The sequence below is a fragment of the Gasterosteus aculeatus genome, chromosome 6 (assembly GCF_964276395.1).
Source record: "Gasterosteus aculeatus chromosome 6, fGasAcu3.hap1.1, whole genome shotgun sequence".
Taxonomy (NCBI): domain Eukaryota; kingdom Metazoa; phylum Chordata; class Actinopteri; order Perciformes; family Gasterosteidae; genus Gasterosteus; species Gasterosteus aculeatus.
Genome location: NC_135693.1, coordinates 12,872,838 through 12,899,049, shown reverse-complemented (window position 1 = coordinate 12,899,049; position 26,212 = coordinate 12,872,838). Strand labels below are relative to the sequence as shown.

General features: G+C 44.2%; 1 protein-coding gene across 8 annotated transcripts in view; it reads right to left on the bottom strand.

Moving 5' to 3' along the window:
- Positions 1-26,212, bottom strand: part of kcnma1a (potassium large conductance calcium-activated channel, subfamily M, alpha member 1a) — a 107,706-nt gene that overhangs the window by 58,864 nt on the left and 22,630 nt on the right. For all 8 annotated transcript variants that reach the window (XM_078104472.1, XM_078104473.1, XM_078104469.1 and 5 more), the window contains exons 2-3: positions 24,253-24,414; positions 4,759-4,820 (exon numbers count right to left, since the gene is read on the bottom strand). In XM_078104472.1, coding sequence (XP_077960598.1) covers positions 4,759-4,820; positions 24,253-24,414 — 224 coding nt within the window. The remainder of the gene's footprint in view (positions 1-4,758; positions 4,821-24,252; positions 24,415-26,212) is intronic.

Genomic DNA, 26,212 nt, shown 5'->3' with positions numbered 1-26,212 from the left:
ATTCAGAAGCCAGGAGAAGCTAAACTAAACACATCACATCGCTGCTCTTTGGAACTCAGTGAAGACATTTTTACTTTATTTCCAGGTCATTAATTAGTGCGTTTGGACGACCTCATGTAAAAATAACATTTCAATCGGCACAAAAACTACATAATTACACATATCATTATTTGTGACATTTTAAAATCCAGTTTCTTTTAGGAATATTAACACATGTGCTATTTGTTAAGAATCAAAAGTGGTGCATTTGGTCTTTATTATATGTTGTCAGTGGTCGATGCAAATTGACACGGGTCGCTTGACATTAAAAAAAAAAAGGCACTCATCATTTCAATTTAATCTTGGGTTTATCAAATTAACTTCTTGTTTTTGCTGTGTTCACGCTGCTGTCGGAAAAGCAGCCCTTCCGCTCTGCATTGAGGGATATTAGGCAACTGCAGCAGCAGATGGAATTTAAATCGACATGACGACTTTGATAAACACTGATAGCAGAAAAATGATTACATTGCTAATTGACTTTGCTAATCTCTCCGGTAATTTTGTCATTGGACTTCAATCAATTTCATGCCCCCGACGCCGCGTTTACCAGACATGGAGGGACAGACATGGAGATTTTCACTCTCATTAGAACAATACCTGAGGGCTAACATGTTATGCCATCACAGTAAATGTTGTCACTATTCTCAGCACGCTGGATTGTTCCATTGCACAAAACAATTGATTTTAAAAAAAGGCGTTATTTTCGATAATTCGATTTTTGATAATTAGGGGTTGAAAAAAGTATTTTCTAATTCTAGTCTACTCATGGTTGCACGGTCTTCCTTGACCCACTTAAAGACTCAATCCATCCAGGTCAAGGTCCTCAGAAGGTCACCCTTCATGAACAAAGTCTGCCAAGTTGTCTCACTGCTCAGCCATATTTCTCACCTTACCCTTATGCATTAGCCATCAGGCACTGTTTCTTTTCTTCAGCGCGGACACCGATCTCGTACTAATGCTAGAGTTACAGGCACAGGTCGCTGCTCATGACGTCTCTCAGAAACGAGAAATAATTTGTGTGTGTGTGTGTGTGTCTGTACCGGTGTTCGAATTTGCCAGCTAACATGGCTACGCGGGTGTGTGCACGTGAAAAGCCTGCGCCGTACGTGTGGAGGGAAGAGGTCGAGAGAGGAGGGAAATAGAAGCAGAAGTGGAGCAGGAACAAGGGCAACCCTTTAACAGCAGCCCGCAGAGACTATGTCCTACATTCCTCTGTACTTTGTTTCATGGGAGGAAAAAGAACAGGGCACAAGGAAGGCCGGACGGTGTTAAAGCAGTTTCCGAAGGTGGGACACACTTTCCTCTCCTTCAACATGTCCCACAAATAGCAGCGGTTTGGGCAAATGAAGTCTGCTGCAGAGGAACAGAAGAGGCGTCATGTTATCGTGCGTCGTCATGTGGCGCTCGGCGCTGAGGTAATCGCACACGTCGTCATGGAAGCCACAATATTCGTTACTTTTCATTGAAAAAAACAAGACAACCTGTAATCGCTGTGCTTAAATGGAAGTGAAGCTTCCCTCCTCGCAAACTCTACTCTACTTGCTTCCACAAAAGGCTTTGCGGTGTTTCTTTGTGGATCTTTGCTGCAGGACAACAGAAACCCCCCCCACCTGTCAAAAGCTAAGAACAAACAGTCCCTGAGAGACCGGGGCCTGGCCGCCGGGGAGTTATGATTTTCTCCAGCATTTGACTCAGTTTGTGTGTGTGTGTGTGTGTGTGTGTGTGTGTGTGTGTGTGTGTGTGTGTGTGTGTGTGTGTGTGTGTGTGTGTGTCCTTGCCCCAAGGTGCCACCCAGCTTCACTGAGGTAGACACCAAAAGCCCATCGTGTTGCCCCCAAACCCAACCCACATGCATATATCCCACCCCTCTGTTTTAGTTATTGCCACATGCCCTCCACCTTAATCATTCTCATTACAGTTACCTTTTTCACCACAAATTTAATGTCCATCTCAGCCAATGGCAGTTTGACCATAAAGCGCTGAGCCTTGAATAGTTCACGGGTCTGTACCATCAGACTGTTAATTATTTCCATGAAAAGGCTGTCCTTTAACCACGCGCTCATCCATCTCCTCAGTCATTAACATTTAGACCGGTTCATCTGTGGAGCACTTTTAGGATACCCGAGTATGTCCACAAGTATAAATATGCGTCTGATTCACGTAAGCACGCCCCTCATACACACAAGATGATAATCGGGGAAAGAATAGACGGTTGAGTTGTCGTTTTTAGTTTGAGATAAATATCTGTCTGGTTTTAGCTTTGTCGTTAACTACACAACTCTACACAACTCTTAAATTTGTGACAAACATTGTGGAGGTTGACTCGACCCATCTAATGACAGCCCCGACGCCAGGGGCATCAACTGGTGGCTGGGGGTTGTTCGCCGCCCTCGCCTGCACCTCAACCATTTCCTAACTCAGCCTACTTCTTAGACTCAGCCAGACGCACTAGAAGAAAACGAGTTTTATGACATGTAACAATGGTTCTAGGGCGCATAATAGTCCCTCAGCTGTTGAGTGAAAGTATGGCTGTGACACAAGCCTGCCCCCCTTTGGGATGTCAATGCCCCCTGAGACGACTCAACCTGCTGTGGGTTGATCAGCAGTCCTCCTGAGAGGACGTGCACACTCAAGTGACAAGCTTGAGCTAATCAGGATGATGAGGGCGGAGGGAAGGCCTCAGCTAAATGGGAGCACGGACAGATCAGGGCAATGCTTCAGGGAAACAGACTCACATAGAAACACACTCATAAAGTTCACTGGAGAACACGATACAAGGAAATACTACTCTGATGAACAGCTTTGTACTTTAAGTGTTCTTCCTTTTTACCCCGCAGGTTTGACGTAATGACACGGTTCACCTTTGCAGACCGTGAGCTTTCTAATGTCAAACTTCATTGTGTATTTCTAGTGCATGTTGATGACATCGAAGTCATTCTAGGGCTCAAGGCATTTCTTCCAGATGCATTATAAGCATTCTCCTGGTGAGTGTCTATGTAAAAGAATATGGATACATTAAATACAACAGCATGAAGCGATTTACCCTCAGTCATCATCTGACTTTTGTTTTACATTTTTATAAGAAGACATTTTTCTCAACTCCCATTTTTGGTGAAAAAAAAGACTTGTGGAGAGTGACATATACTGTACAGATAACAAATGGAGTACAGGAGGAAGAGAAGGTTTTTATCCTGAGGTACACATGGGTGGCTGGAATCATGCCAAAAATAACATCCCACCACAGTCCAAGTTGGATATTAGATTATTTTGTCTATTTTACATCTCCCTCCCTACTTTTGACTCTTTGTTCCCGCAGGCACGGGATTTCAAAGATATTGTAATAAAGCTTGCCACTGCATGAGGATAACATCCTGTACAACAACCGACAGAGGGATGAATATGATGGAATAGAAAGATACAGTACCAGGTCAATATGTTATCAGGAATCAGGAAACATTTATTAGCCAAAATATGTCAAACATACAAGGAATTTGTCTTGGCGGTTAGTGCGCGACAGTAGACAGACAAGACAACAGTGCACAAGTAATAAAATAAAGTGGAATGAAATGCTAATGCAATGGGTTAGTAGAATAAGGCTAAGGCTATGGGTTAGTATAAAACAAGGGAATAAAGTTAAAAAAAATTTAAATATTGAAAAGTTAAAAAGAAAAATATTAAGCATAAAGTGCACTAACGAACAAGTAACAGACAAGAGACAAAGTGACGAGTGACGACAAATGGTCCTTATGGTCCTTTTGCAATCAACATTCCATAACTGCAGGCTCAACAGCAAGTTTGAGGCTTTATTTTGCTGAACCAGTGGTGCATGAAATACTGATAAGTCAAAGGCACACAGCGTTAGCGTGTTGAGCATGGGAAAACTTATTTGGTTGTCGCACTGCCAGAGGCACACACAACAATTTCTACATCGTTGCAAACAATTTGTATTTTTCTGCACTATTCACTGATTTTAAATGAGGGAATAGTGCTTCAAAAATGAGAGGAACCGTATGGAACAAAAGCTTCTGATAACTGTAGTCGGAGGTGGATTATAATATAGTGGAGAACGATAAAAAATAATTAAAGGAAGGCAAAGGCAAAAGAAAGAAGAACATGACAGTGAACATAGAGTAGACTGTCACTGGTGAAAGTATGAAATAGGCAAAATCTAAAATGTCTTCAGCCGACCCGGTTTATTTTCACCTGAGCATCTCGTCACAGCATGATTCAATTATTTTTAGAGATTATTTAAGACCTCAGAAGATCACTACAGTAAAATGACAAACTATCCCAAAGGGCAAGTTTGTGTTTGGATGGTGTAAAAGTAGTGACAGTGGTTATTGGAGAGATGCCAGACCCGCAATCAGTCTCTGGGTGGCTGCCAGCCAGGGATATGCATAAACACTCACTTAGTCACACGTAGAACAACTACCCAACACATACAGTATCTGCCTTTCTCTGTTACCATGGAAACAGAGAGAACTCCCATTGAAAAATCCTTATTTGTGTGTGTGTGTGTGTGTGCGCGCGCGCGCATCACAGCTTGTGGGGGAGTGAATCCAAGGATTTCAGAGGCTGCAGTGTGTGGAGATGAGTAAGGACTCAACTGCACCGATCCTCCAGATACAGTATGTAGGCCAATATTCATATGCATGCAGCACATACAAGCAAAGCTCACTTTTATTTAGAAATAGGTACAATTGGCCCACTGATACTTACTCTGATGAGTCAATGAAGTATATTCCAAGGGCCCCGATGCTGAGCGCAAAGACTAACACCACCTAATGAGAGAAAGTCACAAAAAGAAGAGAATTACTTTGTGAATAGGGCAGCAAAAGTATTCTAACTGTGATCATCAATGTGTCCACAATGAATTCAGTTAGAGACAAAATAGGAAATATTAGAAACATCACCTCCTGTGAGTTGCAGAATATTTAAAATATATATACTGTATAAATGTTCACACTCATGTCAGCAAATACAGGCAGAGTCAAGGCAGTAGTCACTGCAGTCACTGTGTATCAAAAAATTGTAAAAATCAATTTACAACAATTTGGCTTTACATTTCTGTTATCATGATCATCATCATCTTGATCATCAACAGCTGACCAGCGCAGACTTGTATAATAGTTCTTCCCCTAGACGGATCTTTTATGCCATTCAGCCGCCTCACAATAGGAGCCCACCGTCCCTGCTGATTGTGCCATTCATTATTGACGATGGGACCTTGATTACTGTCATGTGATGGTTCTTTGGATTGATCGTAAGCACTGTGACTGAAGTTAAAAAATAAAAAAAAACGATCCCCATGCATTTTTAATTGTTTGCTGCTTGAATGGGGCAGGATAGAAATCCTGGCCACGTGGCTGTCCGGTAAGAATGATCATGCACGATCAACACAAAGGAGATGGGAAGAAGGCTCAAGCTGCAACTCTATGATAACATAAGGCCTTTAGAATGAAAAGCACTCCATCACTCTAATTAGGAAGGCAGTCAGTCAATATTAGATAATCCAAACCATCTATCTTGTCAATGCAGTAGTAAAAATGTGTCTTGTTTGCTTTAGGAAACCACACTTGCCCCGGTAAAGGTTGTGACGATTGATTAAGGTCCTGACCTGGAAAAGTTGAGTTGGGAAAAAGGTCTCACAGCTCACGTCTGACCAAGAAGAGCAGTGGGATTCATAATTAAAAAGGTAAAAAATTCTTAAAACACAATAGTATTTTTCAGCAGGGTGAATGCCAAAGCCCAACTGACTGAAGACGACTAGTTTGAAAATTAAAAAAATCGAGGGGTGTGGAGTGAGAAAGAGGGGGTTGATGTTGCATCGTGGTCAATGTAGCTTCTAGCTTTTGAAAAGGAAGAAGAATACGTGGAGTAAATAGGATCCCTGGTTCTGTTAAGCCAATTTTATTTACATTTTTTTACGTTTTTACTAGGTGCTGCAGAGAGAGAAGATATAAGTTGACTTAAATACAAACAAAAACTGTCTTTTTCTGTGAAGCTTGATACAGTCAGACTTGCTCACGTGTATTTCAAGCATCACCCTTAAACGTAATCTGCAGATGCACATAGATGCATGCACTGCCATCTCCTTGGAGCCGGTCTGTGCTCATACTGCTCGTGCTACTAGCGAGGTCCTGAGGGTTGGAAAAGGGAGAACAACGAGGACGGAGGGAAAGATCAGAGATGTGTAGCTGAGCAGTGGTTGGTTGCTGAAAAGCTGTGCAGTGAACTGTGAACACACAGCGATGAGCCGAGGAGATAAGGAGGAGCGTCATCATCTTAAACTGACCCAGTTATTCAGCTGCCAAAGCTGGTCCGCCCCTCCGTCCCCTCCCCCAACACTTTCTCCCCCCCTCGCACGCTCTCGCTACGCCCACCACTCGCAGTGACCTCCAACCCCGCAATCTACGCGAACCGTAGCGGCATTCCCTCCGCCTACAAAAACAAGAGTGAGAAATTCAAATTAGGATTGGCGAGTATAGCTGCGGCTGCATCTGCAGTAGTTGTAAATGACTTGGGGCCGTTAACACGGTGCGTCTCGCGTGTGGTAAGACGACACGGCTGAGCCACGGCCGACAAACGGGCCGGCGTCATGTCAGAGGAGCAGCATCCGGACGTGATGTCTGCGTTTTCTCGTTAATAGCCGGGTAGGTTTTCATTGGCTTACCCCCTTCTATATTTAAAGCGGAAAGCTCAATCTGTCCGTTTGTTTTGTGCCGGTGTGCACCTTCGCAGCCACACTGAGGTGGAGGAGTGTAGTGTGTATCGCGGTCCGTGCGTGCGTGCGCGTGCGTGTGCGGTGCACTCCGATGTGCGTGCAGGTTTCAAGTTCCCGTATTGCACATGGGCTAAATGTGGCAGGGCTCACATGACACTGTTGACGTGTAATAACATGCAATAAGTTACACGTGGGCTATAAACAAACAAGTCTGACGCGCTCACTTTATTTGGCAGTTGAAATGAACGATTTCGAAAGCTCATATATTGCGTGAGGTGCCACAAAATACTCCCACGTCCCACAGGGATCCTGTCTAAAGACTCCCTCCGTCTAGCAGGAGAGAGCCCAGTCTCACTGACAGGGGTTGTGGGCTGAATGATCTCTTCACATTCAGGCCTACAAGGTCAAAAGGATGGTAACTCAAAGCAGACTGTCTCCCTTAATCTGAAGCTATTTTAGTTAATTTGTCAATTAATAAAAAATACAAATTATTAATCAAATACAACGCTTGGGGCTAATGAAGCAGCTGTTCTGCATATGCTATTATTACAGAGCTTCTAGAGGTCCACTTAGAAGACTTGCAGGCATGTGGAGTGAGTGGAAAAATGAGAGGAAATCAGAACTAGAACACATCATTTTTTTATTCTGGCAAATACTAAATAATTACTTTCTAAGAATCCTTTTGGGTTCCCCAAGAATACACAAGTGTGATTTCTCGGTGGGGAGACAGGGATGCCCATTAGTGAGTGTGGCATCAGGATAAGCTTGTTCATTAATCTGGATCTGGCTCCCTCGGTTAGCCTGAAAGCTTCAAAATGTCTGATTGATGCTTCAGCCAAGAAGGATTCCAGAGCTCCACAGCCAAACTAAAGCTCTGTCGAACTAGTGCACTATCTCCGCTTCAATCCCTACGCGCACATCTGCAAGTTTCAAACAAATGAAAAAACGATGCAGTCAATATATTAATGAACATTTGAGATATTTTTCCAGAATAATTCAAATAAGTGAAACAGAAAACAGACTCGATACCCATCCACTCATTTGATTGTGTTTGCACTGCAGCATGAACATCTGCATCCGAGTGTTTGCTTTGGTAAGGAACCCTTGCTGCTAATGGGTCTAACAACAACGGCGACTGAGACGCAAAAGGAAACGGAGTCACGTGTCACTGCAGTAGGTGAGAGCGTGAGCTCTGACCGGGGAAATGTCGACAAATGAAACCTACATCAAACCATGAAGGCATCCCCCCTACCCTCCCTCCCGCTTCAAACAGAAGGGGGCTCGAGACAGGCTCCGAAAGTGTAGGACTGACCTGACAGTGTCAGAATAACACGCTCTGTATTCCAGTCACACGCTGCATAACGCAGCTCAACTGATTCCTACCGTGCGACAGAGCGGATGCACCACTGGCATACCAATTCATACGAGAGCGCTCCAACCAGTTGGACAAGAAGGACCAAACATGGACGGCAGCATTTAAAGGAGAGTTAAAGACAAATGGAACCAATTGAAAGGGCTAACTGGTACATAAAGTATGGGAATGTGTTGTTTCTAAATATAGTTACCCGTCCTTTGACCAATTTCAAAAAATAAAACCGCATGTCTTGATTTAAAAGACATGGCGTCTGTGGCCAACCCAGTCACACAGCAAAACGTGTAATAGCTCCGTGGTGGAACGTGGTATTCTCACACTTTACCCCCAAAATCGTGACGATACTACGTTTTATTTCGGCCCATTCGTTTACATTGCCTTGCAACTACGTCACTAGAAACTATTAAACGGAAGGTCTTCTACATTCTCTGATAGAAGACTATGAAAATAGAACTATATATAATAATAATAATAATAATAATAATATAACTAGCTAGAAATGTCATCGAAATGCATACAAATGCTGATGCTTTCTTAAAATAGTGTTTTTCACAGATAATAGACATTTTCTCTTTTTTATCTGAGGGGAAGTTGATAGTCACGTGACTTGGTTGCAACTAAAACGTGGTATTGTCACGCTTCCTCCCCCAAAGCGTGAGAATACCACGTTGATCCACAGCGTAGCAATTACCCGTTTTTTGACTGGGTTGCTGTGGCAACTTTAATCGAAGACCATGTCCCAGGAACGCTGGAAAGTCTTCTGAAAGGTGACCCTCCGAACAGACTTTCCAAAGCTGTTGGCCGCCTCTATTAAAAAAGCACTCCTCTACTTTGGAGGCAGCAAAATATCCCTACGTTTATAAATTAAACAGAGAAGCATTTTTAATGTTTGACTGTTAACGGTGCAGGGACAATTATACCCAGACTTTATATAAACAATTCATTAAATGTGGTAGGAGAAAAGGAGAAAAACAGGCCGACTGGAAGCTTTGGGCAAGTTGTGCATTGGTGTGTGTCAGAGTGGTTTTAATTATCCAAGTTCACTTTTGACTCCCAGTCATTTACATGTGTCCAATGGGGAATGGTACAAGATCTAAAAATGGACAAATAAGACGCAGGGAAAAATGAGCTCCTACATGAATGATTCTTCCGTAATGAGATGTGTCATCCTCACAATATTACAAGAGCCGCCATCTCTCTCTTCTTCATCTTTTGTGTTACAGTCCAAGGTCACGCAGGGACGGCCTCTGGAAAGACCGTTTGAGGATCAGTAGAAAGAAGTTACCCCGTCCATTATTAATCCTCTTATGCCATTTATCCACATTCTCCTCATTCAATTGACATTTAAGGAATATGCTTCACAAACAAATGAAACCATACAGCCTAGTGAATGAATAGAACAATTAAAATCATTACTGCTTTAGTCAGTGATGTATAACAGTTCACCATCGCAAAGATGATTGTAAAACGGCCTTGAGCTGGAGACGTTGGTTGTCCAAAACAAAACATAGACATTCACAGCTACGACAAGAAATGATTGCAAATAAACCATCAGTTCCCCCTCGTGATGTTTTATTTTCTTCCCTGAAAAGAAACACATCATCATAAATCAAAAAAACAACCGAGGATGCTGCAGCGCCGTAAATGGCTCCTTTTAACCCTTATTGAGGGTTAAGGCCATTATGCGACAGATGCACACATATATATTGTACCTCGGCAACAGAAACAGTGATTGACGGGGGCGGGGGTGGGGAGGGGTGGTCGTTATGAAAGAAAGCCTCTCAGGTCTGACAGGCTGACAGCTCCTGAAATGAGCAGCTGTCTGTGGGAGATGGAGGACGCCTGTGGGGATCTGTTACAGGGGGACAGGACAACCTGTATGGAAGAAGAAAAAAAGAGTTTTTGGTCTCATCATTAATTCCTAAAATGAGGATATTCTCGCTGCTCGTCCACAATTTGAGAAGTGTGACTGCTGCATTAAACGATCCTAACACGGAGGGCCGCGCGGGATCGATAGCATGCTAGAAGGGCAGGTCTCGCCTCCTCCACAGCGTCCTGGAATGGCATCCTTCCAGGAGGACCGACAGTGTTACCGCGACCTTGAATGTTCAAGGAGAACGCCAGTGGGACCAAATAGATGGAGAGAACGAGATAGATGAGATGAGAACGGCGGAGGTAATGATGGCAGGAGATTCAGGCATGAGCGACAATTAGAAATAGCTCTCCTGCGGGACACGAGCGGCGCGGAGAGGTGGCAGAGATTGGCTTGTGGCGGAGACAGAATGAGAGCGAGGGAGACAGAACAGCTGAAGAGGAAAAAGGAGGAGTGGAGGGACGGCAAATATTAGAGCACGTCCTCTAAAGGCACAGCGAGAGCTTAAATGCCACAGCACTTGTGTGCGCATGTGTGTGCGTCCCTTCACCCCTTTGTGAGCGAGCGTGCGTTCTGGTGTGTATGTCGTCTTTTGTGTGCGCGCATTTGTGTGTAAGCCAGAAAGGAGGACCCCGACTGGGATTAAGCCAGTGCAGAGAAGATGAGAGGATGCATGTGACCGGCCTGCAAAAGAGGGGAGAAATTCTTCAACTCATATCCCTCCTTATTAATTCTCCACCCGACATCCAACCCGTAGGATTAGAAATGGTTGCTGCAGAATATCCAATTGGGACTTTATATAAAGCTGCTGCCCTGAGTCTCCACAATGGACACTATGCATGTGTACCGTGCTGTTGGTGGAGGACTACGTTATTCTTATAGAAGTAGAACTGTTCAGCTAAGTTAGCCATTCATGAAAGATTTAACCTGGGCGTTCAGTGGAGGCTCTCTGTGACATAAGACCACAGACTCCGGGTAGTGTTGCTTTCTGCTGCACCTGAGCCAAAAAACTGGGAACATGACAAGTAGAGCATCCAGAACCAAGGCTCACTTCGGTCTTTCACTGCTCAAAATGCAATCTTTGGCTTCATAAATGGCCAAATAACTCTATTTTGTATTGCATTGTATGATTTGAATGTATACTTTTCACTGCATGTATCATTCTAGTTGGATTATTTAGGAGATGTGTTGTGATTTTGAGCTTTTTGATGGAAATCACTGATAACAATAAACTAAATTTCGACATTACATAAAAATAAAAGTGACCATGGTACTCCTTGTGAACAAATTGCTACTAATGTATGAATAGAGTTCAGTAAAATGCATCACAGCTGAAAAATGTCTTACCTTTGGTAATTCATGAACCTCTGCATGAAGTGAAATAGGATAAAATGTTTTAAGGATTCTATCCGAGGCCAGCGGATAGAATCCTTAAAACATTTTATCCTATTCCACTTGTATCTCATTAAACTTCAATAGAAATAAAAATCTACGATTTTGGGGGGCTGTTTCTCTCTGGCGTTTGTTCACAACTAACTTGGGGAGCAGTTGAGGGACACTAATTTGAAACCAGCGCCCATATTAACTAATTAATCCCTCCACAGCTGTTTCATTCAAACTCAGTCAGAGTGGTTGTACCGATGTAGGAGAGCCAGTGTTTGATTGACAGCGAAAGAAATAACATTTTATGGTCTGAATGAATAACGTGTAACTCCACTTTCATACTCTATATCTGTCTGAGTGATAATACAAGTCAATATAATGATCTATACACATTTATTTCTGCTTAATATTTTCAATTTACAGCAATTTATAAACAGCTTTGTCAAATTTATTTTGTGGCTTCATTTTTTTATCTAAATGATGTTAGGACTGTAATCGTGCCATGAATCAACCAATAGCCAGCCTGACATTAAGCATTAAGCAGCAGTGAGAAACGACCACTCTATTTAAAGAATAAAAAATAAGGGGAGAAAGGGAAGTTTGCTGTGTGAATGCTAAAAGGCTGCATTTAAGTGGCAGGTCTGTTTGTCCTAATGTATTCAGGTCCCTCCACTGTTGTCCAGGCAGCGCTGCACACTTTCATTATGTGCCTTTAATCACAACATAAATCATCCCTGCCACGGTTAATAATATCAAAACTTTATCACAACGATGCCGTTTCCATTACAATACACGCGGAGCAATTACTTTGTCTGATTTATATTGCACAATTCAGCAGAAACTTTCATCCTTCTCCCAATAATAGCATTGTGCATTTGGCAGCGTGAGGGACAGCCAAGCGCTGCCAGATATGGAATTAAAAACGTCATCTTCACTCCCAATGGAGCAAATGGACGGACAACCTAACTAAATGATGAAACAACAAAGCCCCACCACATTCGGTTTTCTCTTTCCTCTCTGAAATCCCCCCTCCCCCCCTCTCTCCCTCTCCCCCTCCTGCCTGGAATAGGTTTCGTCTCAGAGGAGACGCGGCTGTGACATGATCTTCGTCTAATTAAATCAAGGTTTCGTTTAATTTCCTGAAGGTTAATGAGAAGTTTATCACCCGTGAAAAAGGCCCACTTTTTGCTCGCTGTCGATGTAGTGGGTCCCGATAAGGTATAGAAACCCTGCTCAGAGCAAGGTGAAAGAAGACACTGCGCTCCGCAGAGCAGGAAGAGCTTTATTAGTATTCTGTTTTTGTTGGCATCTCAGTATATCTCTCCTCTGGTCGCCCTCTACCACAACAGATCAAACCCAAACGCACAGCTGTCCAGCTCAGTCAATAAGGTGGGTGGATGCCTGGAACCTGCCACGAATGACCTCAACGCAACACCTCCCCCCCCCCCCCCCGTCAGCAAGAGTGGGCGAAGGTGTTTAAACCTGTTGGCAGTTGCTTGCACTGAACCAGCCTATTCAGACTGAAACCAGTTGATGTCCCTCAATATTCAAAATGCAATGTTTTTGCAAATGTTTTTCTGTTCCTTTGACTTTTGGGGTAAACATTATCAATTCCTATCAAGCCATTCAGTTATTCATTCAGTTGATAATTAATACTCTCCCTGGGTTCATTTAAACACAATTTTACACTTTGAATGGACATCAAGTCAACAAACCTTCTGGCCGAGCCCTGACCCTTTTTGGGGAGACATTGACGCTCCTCCAGTGTCCATCAGCTCCACCTTTCTTCTGCTGGTTTGATTGATTGTTGACCAGCACTGACACGCACATCAATATACATTGAAGGTTTGTTGAGGAATTAATTCCAATCCTGAATTCTCAGTTCATACAAAATGACCCAAAAGGCATCGCAAGTTAATACTAATTCACAACTGACAAAGTCGGCTCATACTCTCCAGAACAACATGTTGGCATTTTCTGCTCATCCGCCATTACCAACAGAACATCATCATCATCATTTCAGTCATAACCCTCCGTGTCCGATACTTGAAAATGTTGAAAACGCTTTCATTTTCATTGGGAGGACATTCATAAATGACAAAAAAAGGTTTCTAATCAGGATAGTTTTGGTTTCACTTGGAACTTGAGAGAATCTAAAATATCAATATACTACTACTACTACTAGGTATCACGGGGAGTTTTGACCTCAATGAAATCTGCCGCCAGAAAAAGCACAAAGGCAGCGATGCTTTATGATTTGGTTCGCCAGAATCTTCAACCTCTTTGAAAAAGTATATAGAAGTATAAAAGCGCCCATGGATAATGGAGGCAGGGAGAAACAAAAACAGAGACAGACAGGGGGCACAAAGCTCATTCCTGTGAATAAGAGCTGCGATGTTGCCGCGGTGATACTCCACTTCTGGGAATTACTACAAATGCAAAGCCAGAGAGACACGTAGAGCTGCAGCAAAGTAATAAAAGAGGATCACAAAACCAAACCATCATTCAGTCTTCAGAGGCTTGAATGGTCTGGACCTTCCAGTTCCTCTGTCAGAGGGAGTTTTATGCTTTCATTACTTCCTCTAAGTAGCCCCATGACGGAGTGCTCTCCTGCTTTTGGTTTGCAGGATTATTGAAGAGACATAAAGTAAATCGAAGAAACGGATCCTGTCTTTTCCGCTTGGTTGCAGGTGTGTTAAGCAGACAATTTATTTGTTTATTTATTACAATTGATTCAACCTGAAAGGTAATTTGTTGTGTCCTTCACCTCTACTGTCGCTGACCTCAACATTAGATGCTGCCATGTGTTTATCACATAATAATAACAACAAGGGGCAATCTAGCACTCATTCAGACTAACAGTGCGGTACACATTACTCATGCAAGCGCATGCTGTTGTGCATGAAGTCAAACACACCTGCGTGTTCGCATGTAAAGAAGAGACGAGACAAGAGGAGAAAGCGAGCAAAGTCATACAAGCTTCTTTCATGCGTCGAGGCTTTGAAGTCCGTACTGTTGCAATTTAGGCCCACAGGGAGAGACAGGCCCAAAATAAACATTTAATTAGCGCTTTGCCACGGCTTCGTATATGCGCATCAGTCACAAAGCAGACAACGTGTCTATACTCCGATTTACCCACAAGAAGCTCTTGCCCTTTCTACCCATATCTGACTTTCACCAGCTCTCTCATGCCATTAATGTCCTCGCTCACTTCCTTCCTGTGCCTCTTACATCACCTGCGATTGTCCTCTGATGATCTCAGAGCGCTGGTGGAGGTGATGTGTTTTGGGGACACGGTGTGGCTGTTCCATCCCAGGAAACAGAATCCCATTGGGGGTAAACGGATCTCAAACGTGGCTTAGCAGATAGTCCCCAATGTGCTGACTACTCTCTCAATTAGAAGTGTAAACACGACACGAGTGACAACAGCATATTCATAACGAACCCGAGCCCATGACAGCGGCCGGGTCACATACTGTCACAGGAGTCAAAGGACGGTCAAAAAGGGTCAAAATATAAGGCGTATAATGCAGCACCGCCTGAACAGGGAAGGCTGAAACTCAAATATTCGCCTCTAAGGATGCGCACAGACCATCAGGACATTTTTGCCATCAATATAGAACCGTATGTGACAGGTGATTTTTTTTGTTGTCTTCGCTCACTTTTCAGGAGTATAACCTGCTGCATTAATAACCTGTCCACCCTAAAATGCAGCGGCAGGGATGCTGTCAGCCCCCATCCTCCAGCAATCCTTTCACTCCCAGCCTCCCCGCGTGACTCACACCCGCTGATGTATAGATGGTGAGACAGACTGAGAAGAGGAGGCAGCAATTGACACGCAGCCCATAAAGCCTGCACCGAGAAAATGTTAATAACCTGATCAGCCCCCACTGGGATATTCTCTTAATGCTAAACCCGCTCCAGGGAGCTGTGAGCACAAAGTGAGTTTAGAGAGCAGCAGTCAGAAGCTGGGAGGCATTTTGCTCCCTTCCTCCAGGGCTTCTGGGTCGATTTGTCATAATTTAGTAGCAGACGCTTGTTTATAGTTTGCTTTTAATAAGGAACCTCTAACCAACATCAAATAAGGATTCCCTTTTTACATTAGAAAAAAGAACATGCTGTGTCGTTAAATGGATCTTTGGCAGTATGTGAAAAAAGTTCCTTAAGCATTTGAGGCAACTTGAACTCAATTAGCTGTAAAGTAAAAAACACTGAACTGTATCGTCAACCTATGACATTGGCACGGTTGAAATGCGCTAATTACTTTCACTTAAACTTTTATAAAACAGAGGAAGCTTTTCTTCTGCCGTACAATGGTGCACATCTGCGTCTGTAGGAAAACAAAGATCCTGTTTAAATCAGCAGAATTGCCACCAGACAAAAGTTTTTTTCCAATCTTGGTAATGTCCTCTGTCCCGGATCGTATTTTTGGATAGCTTTAGAAAAGTCAAATGCGTCTGGCAGTGACAGCGGTGTTAGATGTGGCTGGAACAATGTGATACTGCAAGTCTTGATCCATTAGGTGTGCGTCATTCCAGAAGCACTGAGTCACCCAGCGCTCCTCCCCAAGACCACACCGGGTCGCCATGACAGAAACCAGACAGCAGGAGTGTCGTTTTGGAGTCGAAAGGGGGCTGCAGATGACAAACAACCCAATGTTTGCATCCTCCGGATCAGCAAGCACTTAGTTTGCCTGTCGACTGATTTGCTTGGTTACTTTGTGCCTCAAACTGTGTCTGTCGGTCGGTCTCGGGGCTGCAGCCTAATGTGCATTCGGCTCTAAAAGCAATCTCATTTCTGACTACCCTGTCACTCCTCAGCCGGAGGTTTCCGCCGAGCATAAATAACATATTGTAGAAAGTAAACAGAACAACATTACTGCAGCCACTCGCGGAAGGCAATATTTTCATTATCTAATAGGCTTTAAAAGCTACAGCGTAAAGTGATTTGGGATTTCTTGACGACACAGTCCAAGGGCAATGCCACCAGGCCGAAAAACATGAAACAAATTATGAAATACAATAATTTGACTTTTTACTTTGTAATCCTATTTATAAAAGGGACAAGAGTATTTTTAGAATGAATGTGCCGAGTCGCTTCTCTAACCCAGACCGCGCATGGCCTTGTAAGTCACAGGTGACTTTGATCTAATAAGGAGACGGCCGGACGACCGACTAAGTGAAACATCACTCCTCTGTCTGCTCGCGTGACCTTTTTCCTTTTTCGGGACAGTTTGAGGGACGGTGAGACAGACACGGGCACCTTGGGCTGTAGCCAGAAAAGACAGGTGTGGGTCATTGGCTCTTTAGCGATAAAGGTCCCAGGTGGCAAATGGATGGCTAAATAGATGGAGGAAAGGAAGGAGAAGCAACGATGAGTCATCCCGTGAAAAGGCCTCGGAGTTATTGCGGACCTGAAGCAGGGCTGCAGGAAAAATCATTCACGGGAAATTGAGACCATTTCAGAGACTTAAAACGGTCCCACGTGTGCCGCAAATTCAAAAGCAGTGGGATGCTGATCAATTAAATGGAACAAAGGAGGACATTGAACTACAGCTCTACTATGGTGTGAACGGTCCTTTATTTTAGGCAGTATTTCAGCTCTGGTAAATGTTTCAAATCCGGTTCATTCGTTTGAGGAACTCTGGCTGCACTCCCTCTACTCTTTTGTGACAAAATCTGAAGTGGAATATTATTCGGATAATCCAACACCGGACGCTGTGCCTGTAATTATATATGCATGCTCAGATGTGTAACACTGTGTCTGCTTGCACAGTGACAGAGCAGTGTGTCATTTTATACCAGCTATTAATAAGCAGCTTGATGGCAGGGCTCCCTGTTGCTTTCCTCCGATGACACCTCGCTTTCCTTCTAATCCCTTCGTCCTCCTCCTCCCTCAACACTTATGCACGACTTGTGTTTCTTATGTGGTCAAAGCCCTTAAAAACAAAGCCAGCAGGGCTGCTCTAACACAGCGAATGTGTTGCCATGGTAGGAAATATGTTATAAACATGTAGCTCTAAATCAAAGATTAAAAACAATAAAAAAATAAACCAGAAAATGTATTGTTGCAGAAAATGGTTAACAGATGGACACGCATGTACTCATGCTTATTGTACACTTGCCATACCTATTTAACTACAATATTTCCATAAATGCCTTTATAAACTAACTACTCATCTGACAACTACTTAAACAATGAAAACACAGAAAACATAACAGGACAAGGAATCAATTCATTATGATTAATTAATTATGCTATGATGCTTGCGGTAACATTTTCTGCCGAGCAATAAACAAAGCTTTTGGCAGATTCTGATGGGAATCGAGGTATCAAATCAAATCACTAAACCAAAATGAGTCACCAGGATGATCGTTTTTACAGGTCTTCTAAACAATGTTTGAGTTGAATGGAAATGCCTTAAATTAGTGGTGGGCAATAATATACGGTGATGTATCATCTTTCATTGCAATCGTGGTGCAGGCTTCCCCATGTGGCCTATTCATTTATTGAAATACCAGCAACAATTTCTACATTGTGATATAATGACAGAATAATCGAGATATGACTCAACCTAAATTGTGATAGCGGATTTAGGCCGTATTGCACAGCCCAACCGTATAAATAAAGTGGTGGAAACCCAAAGCCGGACCGGCTAAGGTCATCCGCCATGTTGCAAGGGTGGCTAAAAACCAAAGACTGACTACTAAAGCAATTCCAAGCAATATTTCCCATTCTCAATATAACTCATCCTGATAGTTTTATATTTCATAAGAAATGATTCATACTCTCTACAAAACATTTTTGCAAAGGCCTTAGCCTCAAAGTGCCTTTTGCTGTTGTGTTGGCTCATGCATATATAGCCATTTGTAAGAGAGACTTTGGTCTACTCCCACTATCTCACTCTCTGTGCTGCGGGGCTTGTCGTTCACAGAATTTAAGTCAATGCCAATTGGATTGCCATCGACCGAACTGATAAATTATGGCAAATGACAAAATGAATAAGCTGTGCAGCAAAACTCAACTGGGAGACAGTGGAGGGGGCAAAGAAACAGCTTAGAGGTTTCAGAGGGCACAGAGTTTGAGTTGAGGGAATAGGAGCAAACTGGTTTAGAAGTTAAGGTGGATCTCACTACTGGAGTAAAGTGACGTGTCACCAAATGCAGAATATCCCAAAAAGTATATTCCTGTCTGTGTCCACTGATATTAATTTACAGAGAAATTGGGATGTGACGCCTCAGATTCTTGGAGAGATGGTCTCTGTGGTACATTGAAAGGAATTGAGTGTGTTTTGTGTATTATTCTATCCCGGGAAAGAGTCAGTTGATAATTAAATATGTCTCAGAGGGCCATGTCCCTTATTTTACACTTTGCATGACTCTGCCGTGTCAATCGACCATTGCCACTCTTAGTTCAAAGTGTACTTCCATGTGAGTTGTCAGACCATTGCACAGATTCCTCATGCATCAGTGACAAAACCCAAATCTTCACTCTCAAGATGAGACATTTTATCCTACGGAGTTCAGGAGGCTATTGAGGAGCGTGATGCAGGAGACGGTGCTGTGTTGACAGCTGTAACCATGCTGAGGAGTTTACAGACAGCAATAAATTAGTTCCACGCACTCAACGGGAAAGCGTAATTAGCCAACCCAGACAGACACAAACACACATGCATTGACACATTTGTTTGTGCGCACAAGAACCCATCCACTTATACAAGTGCGCACACACAGCATGGAGAAACGAACACGGATAACACACACACACACACACACATATGTTCATGGGTAAACTCAGGGATACAAACAGACGGCTGCTGCTATAAATGAAGTATAATAAATAAGAAAATGTGCTTATGCGAGCCTGGAGGAATATTGGTTCAGAAATACATTCATTGGGGTAAATACACGCTGAAAAATGAAACACTGTGAACAACTCCTGCTCCCTGTGCAGGCAGTTAGTGGGGGTGAGAGAAAACATTTAGGTTGAGGAAACATGGAACGTACCCACATTGTTCTCACTGTGTTTCCTGCCAAGACACACACACTGTAAGCAGGAAAATGGAGAAAAATAGATGAAAAGCCACATTCACAGGCAAAGTTGTAACAAAGGGAGAAAGAGTGAGAACACAAAGTGGGCTTCCTGTAAGAGGCTCTCTTGCACAATCTGTTCTTGAAACAGCTGGATTGTGCTGGATTTGTTACAATTGCAGTTGGAATCCATGTGCTGTCCCGCTACTTCAGAGATAGACAGATGTTTTGCATTTGCAGAGGACAGGGGTCAGTATGCAGAGCGCCGTACAGTGTGTGGGTGGATCGGGGTGGGCAGAGGGATGACCACATGGTTTAGGGAGTGGACCATGTGAACAGATGGTCCCATGGTTGCCACCCAAGATCCCATTAAGAACGATGGCAGGGCTGACCTATTTTTGGACCCACCACGCCGAGCAAACATACTGCACCGAGAGACTTTCGGCATTCATGGGTCAGAATCCTCGCTGTTTTTGTTGGACGTTACGGGATTACACGATTGAAGCAGCAAATCGATCAGATGCTGTGGTAATTCCGCCCAATCATATTCCCGGGCTGTCCGACTAGTCATTTCCTCGAACATTGTGCCCTTGAGGGCTTAATGATGTCTTTCTACACAGCTACCAGGGTAAAGCGGTCGTCAACAGACCAATGAGCCACACACTGTCGGAGCGGAGGTGCTCTCCCTTTCACCGATGATCCACATGTCTTTATGTGGACAGCTGTCTCGCAGGGCTCGGGGAGACGCTTCCTCCCTAAGCTGCAGCTGGCACTCAGTCGCTTAGTTGCTTCCCGCAAGTCCCCTCTGCCTTATACATTTTTACCTATCGAATCACTTCATTTTTTAGATATTTAAAAGGGATTTCTCGTAGAAAATGTTCTTTTCTCACAATATATCTTGGATTAATGCAGAAGCAGCAGAGGATTGTCTCAGTTTTAGTTCATCACTTCTCGTGTTTTTCCATTTGACCCCTAGCTTGGTGTCGCCTGAAAAGCACACTGGAGGCAGGTCATGTGAGAGTGAGGGGATAAATATTTGATACATTGATATTGCAAAAGTGAGCGGTGATACAAAAAGCTAATGACCCGCACAAAAGACCAACACCGGCTCACGCTAGCACAAATCATTTCACCCCGATGTTTTATAAGGCACATGAGGTGGCACGGAGCTTAATCGAAATAGGATATATGGTGCTCTGTGTGTGTGTGTGTGTGTGTGTGTGTGTGTGTGTGGATGAGTGACAGAGATGCTGGTCGGATGGGCTCATTCATGCAGGGTACAGAGGCTGTGATCAAACAGTGACAAGGGGCTTTGACATATGACCAGTCCAAGGGAATAACATATTATACGCGCACCGTCGTCTCTATAAACCCCATAAAGCAGAACGATATGAACATACATTCTCTCACACACACACACACACGATGTGCTTGTGTGCAGCTGCTGCTCTCACTGTTATTACACGGACTGAGCCACGACTTGAGCCAGAACAGCTTTCTGCTCTCGCAGCCTCCTTTAAGTCACTAATGATCCGAATGATTCCTGTGCAGCACATGTGTGGTCTTAACAGTTTAACAGAAGTATGGATGCGTGTTCATTTAAGTATTGTGTCAAAGTCGTATCTCACTTTCTCAATAACGCTTGTATGCTTAACGCCTATTCGGCCCCGCGTGGAGAATGAATATGGGGCCTCTTGGGCCAAGCTGGAGTGGATTTAACTTATGTCAGGTGATTCAAGGAGCCTGGAGGTACTCTTCATCTTTCCATGACAGTGAAGTCATCAAAGTAAATAAACGAATGTGGAATGAGGAATCTGACTTTGTGCCTGCTGGAGGCCATCTGTCTCAATCTGATTTGGCGCTTTCGCCTTGATAGAATGGAGCCTTTGTTAAGCTTTAATGGTACCTGCGTGTGTCCGTGTGTGTGTGTGTGTGCGCATGTGTTATTTCTGCTCTGCCCAGGCGGACACCCCCCTAATGTCAGATGACTGAGCGCCACTACACAGCAGTTACTATGGTTACCAACCAGGTTCTGTGCACACGGATACTCAATTTTGATCCGCAGCGAAGCCCCAATAGAATAGCAAGAGTTCCACAAAATAACTCCACCACGTGCGCCCACACACACACACACACACGTGTGTGTTCTTGCAAGCGCAGCAAAGATTAGAAACATAAGCTGCCACTGCTCATCTTTTAGGATATTTTAAAATGTTCTGTAAAGTGGCATTAGGAAAAGAAATTAAACGCCTTATTATTATCCTCAGTGTTTCCCCTACCATTATATTGGGGCGGCACCCCACACACAGACACATGAGCACACAGACAGGTGAGCACAGTCCCGCCCCCATAGCTGTGAACCTATAGGGAAAGCGCTGTGTACACCAGCATCCCCACACACATCCCGCCCACGTGAAGAGAAAGTCATTCACCGAGGGCTCATCTGTACATATTGTGCTGCATATCGTTAGACTGAGCACATGAGCAAACGCAGCCTGCTGTGAGGAATTATCACCCCCAACCAGAAGTGGAACAAATCACAGTAGGTGATGCACGGGGTATCTCCCTGCCTGGAATCCCCCTTTCAGTGCGGTATTTCTCACTGAATCTCAAAAACATTGTTTTTTTTTTCCTCATCTGCCTGTGCGTCTTGCTATTGGTGCGTCGGTATCTATGTGTCTTTCCCTTCTCTACCTCTTACGCACGCACACACACACACACACACACACACACACACACACACACACACACACACACACACACACACACACACACACACACACACACACACACACACACACACACACACACACACACACACACACACACACACACACACACACACACACACACACGACAGATTGGGAGTGCTCAGTCAGAGAACAACATCAAAGTGAGAGGGAGCCGTGTCCATGCCAGCAGAGCTGTGTGAGTGCTGAAGTGATGAAATAGAGGCTCATTTCACAAATTGACAGGTCTCTTCAGGATTCTTCCTTCACAATGAAATGCCTCAATCCTAAACGCTCGGCTAAAACTGTCACATTTTAGCAAAACCGTAACACTGACAGAGTTAGTATTCTAGTTTGAAGCCATCTCACTTCTGACTCGCACTGCTGCCTTATTCAGTCCACAGATGTACAGCGGATGTTTCTGCAATACCGACACACTGCTGATGCAAGCATCGATCTGTTCCTATCTGTTCCTCCTTGGTTGTCCTGCGTTGTTGGGCCTCACTGTTGAGCTTTCAATCTTTGTTATTATTGCCTGGCTTTGGCCGATTTGTGGGTGGTATATGAATTGTCGTCGTGGGAAAGCTGGATAAGACCACTTAAGACCACACCCAATGTTCTCTGAAACAACAGACTTTGTTATTGCCAATGCAGAGATCCTTAATGTCTCATTTCTATGGGAAACTCCCCAAACTGCTTAGGGCAGAGACGAGCTGTTGTCAGGGTGAATTCACTCAAGTGCATGTTGCCCAGCGTTGAAGTGAAAGGGTTAACTTGACTCCGGCAGAGGTCTAACCGGACACTCTGAAGTCTTTTCACAATCAAGGCAGCTGATAAAACGAGGCTTGCAGTCACGGGCCGCATGCTGCTCATAGCGAACGCTCTGCCGCTCGGTGGAGACAAGTAGCAGACATCTTGCTAAGCCGAGAGGAGGAGCACACGGGGAACGCCGCTGACGGGGAGGCACTTTCACATTTCAATTGAGCGCATTGTGAGAACAGGGCACGGGGCCCAGTGGAAGCTTCTTGAGATCGCATCAAAATTTACACAGCGTGTTCACAACGTGTTCAAACTGCTTTTCACCAGCTGTGGTTTGGGGCTATTGGAGTCATCCAAGTCAAATCAGCTAATTCTACAAGTTTCTTTGTGACCTGTCATTATATTTGATGTATAACAAAAAGATCAAGCAATATTGGAACTTCATGTAGCTGCACCGTTGCAGCTACTTCAGAATTTGGAGTTGTGGAGCACAAGAGAGGTTTTGGAGCCAAAGTGAGGGATGAGGGACTATAGATACTGTGTCTGTGTGTGTGTGTGTGTGTGTGTGTGTGTGTGTGTGTGTGTGTGTGTGTGTGTGTGTGTGTGTGTGTGTGTGTGTGTGTGTGTGTGTGTGTGTGACTGAGATGGTGGTCGGATGGGCTCATTCATGCAGGGAACAGATGCTGTGATCAACCCGTCGTCTCTATAAACCCAGTAAAGCAGAACGATATGAACATACATTCTCTCACACACACACATGCTTATTTATGAGTTCCACCGTTGCAGCTACTTCAGGATTTGGAGTTATAGAGCACCAGAGAGGCTCTGGGGCCAAAGTGAGGGATGAAAGAAAGGAGGGTCAGCGGGAGAGAGGGATTGTAATTCTCACCCAGAGAAAAGCCAAAGTGACAACCTCTTACCCACTGCACAAACACCATGCTCTCTCTTGTACTTTGCAAATAAATCTCCCCCTTACATTCACACAAACACCATTCTGCACGCACACACACACACACACACTCTCATCTGTTCAGCTGGCAGAGGCCCAGCGGAGTGAGTTACAGCGCGGCCCACAAAGGCCATTGCAGCATAAAGAAGGCTGGACAGTGCCAGCCGAGTGAGATACGTTGGAAATCCTCTAGGTTATGTGGAAAAATGAGAATCAAGTGGGACCTGTGTAAATCTAGAGTATGTGTGTATGTCGCAGTGGATTACACAGCAGATTCATCTAAAAAGGGAGTGAAAGAACCGCCGCTTTAAAATTGTGGGTTGGGAAAATAATTATTGTAAAGAAACAGATTTGAGTTCCGATATTTATATCCACTAAAAGAGGGAAAACCTACCAGAACCCGGCCGGTGATGGTCTGAGCGGAGATCATGACCCCGGCCCAGTCTTTCACTGAAGTCATCCATCCCACCTCGCTGATGGGGACCTCCTCCTTCTCGTCGCCCTTCGGTTTATCTGCTGACGGATTGTTGGCGGGATTTATCACCTTCTGAGCCTCCTGTGAGAAAAAGAAGATGATCTGTGTGAGCAAATGGAGCATTTTAAAAACAACAAAGTAAAAAAGAGGAACATGGCTTGCTTTAGGGCTCAGGGAAACGTACAGCAAAGAAGCCAAAGGCGCGCTCGTGTAGTGGCATTTAACAGTGAGGATGGAAAGACATGGTGGGCTATTTGATTTCTCTTACAACAAGAAACAATGTGCAGGCGCTGAGGAAAATAATCAATACATTTTCCGATATCAGCTCCTATTATCAAACAATATCTTGTGCAGTGGAAGTCTAAGGTTCAGTACCACAGTAGCTCATTCACATTCACGACAAGCTACAGCGTCGGAGGGCAAAAATTATTTTAAAAAGATCTGCCATTGCAACCATCACTACGCGATTCACCTCTCTGTGCTGATGTGTGTTAGATAACTGCAGAATGTGTGCGTAGTCACTCTTTAAACTAATTGTCCCGCTGGGTTGAGAGAATGAAACTCGGGGCCAAATAAAACCTCGCCGTTAAGGCCGGCAAATGGTGTCGGCAATGAATCCCGGGAATTACGATAACTTTCAACCCTCCTGAAGGCAGCGCGCTGCTCCTTACCGAGGAAGCAGGATCGCATTACAGGAGGCAGCACATGGATTTGCATTGTCGGATGTCCCTCCTCACAGCGACATCCGACAGGCAGCCATCAAAGCAGATTATTCGCCGTGTCGACAAAGTGAAATTTGCTTCCAAGTCCTGTACATGTCGCATCGCAAAAGGTTGTCTGGACGAGCGCATCACATTCAAAAAAACGATGATGTAAGTTTAAAAAAAAAAAAAAAAAAAAAGCTTGGTGTTGACCGCTTATTCCTGTTATGACGCAGGACGCAGTTTAGTCAGCAACTAAAGGCCGAGCCGGCATTGAGGTTACCTAAATACTGTTGGTGGCCGCGTGCAACACAGAAGCAAACCAGACGGCAACTTTCGGCGGCCTAAAGAGCAGCGCTATTACGAAGAGCCCAAGCGTGCTCGGTCCAGTTCGAGAGGATTGTCTGGTCAAATTCGATTACATTTTATAATGATATGGCATGGACACAGCTGCCATTTTCCTAATTTGATTTCAACCCCAGAACAATGCCAATAAACCGGCCCTAAAAAAGCCTGACTTAGTCATAAGATCATTATCTGCTGTTGCCGCCGGGCCTCTCAGTTCTGCTGTGCATAATTCAGTTACTTGTGCTTCATATACTTGTTAAACTGCCTAGTATCAGCACACTAACAAACTTTTGAAGTAACCATCAGGAGTTTGATTTGAAGCATTGAACTTTGTCTTTGAAAGTCACGCACCCGATTGTTAATAATGCTCCCAGCCAACGAGAAGCAGACGGACCTTCTGATATTTTGTGTACGGTCCACAAACACATTAACCCTCATACAGAAAAAAAGTGTGAATATTCTTGCCAACAAAAGGAGTGTAGGAGCAAGACAGGGATGTAAAAGGTTATAGCTCAGATGGAGGCGCAAACTGCTGTCTTTGCTCTATTCTTCTTCCTTCCAATACAATAACTCCTGTTAATTCAGACATGTTGTCTGTTGTCTATAGATTCTCGTCCACAGTTTGGCACCGTCTCGACTGCGTAGCCAGCGTGCGTCTCGCCTGTCACATGCACAGTGTCACAGCACACGGGGACGTCTGAGGTTTCACTCCGATTGGCCGCGTGCCTTCTCGATAGCACTCATGGTATGTGGCGGTGGCAGACTAGTATGTGCTAGTCGGCAGTTACTTCTTAGCCAGCGGGACCCCACGGACTTCACACAGCGCACAC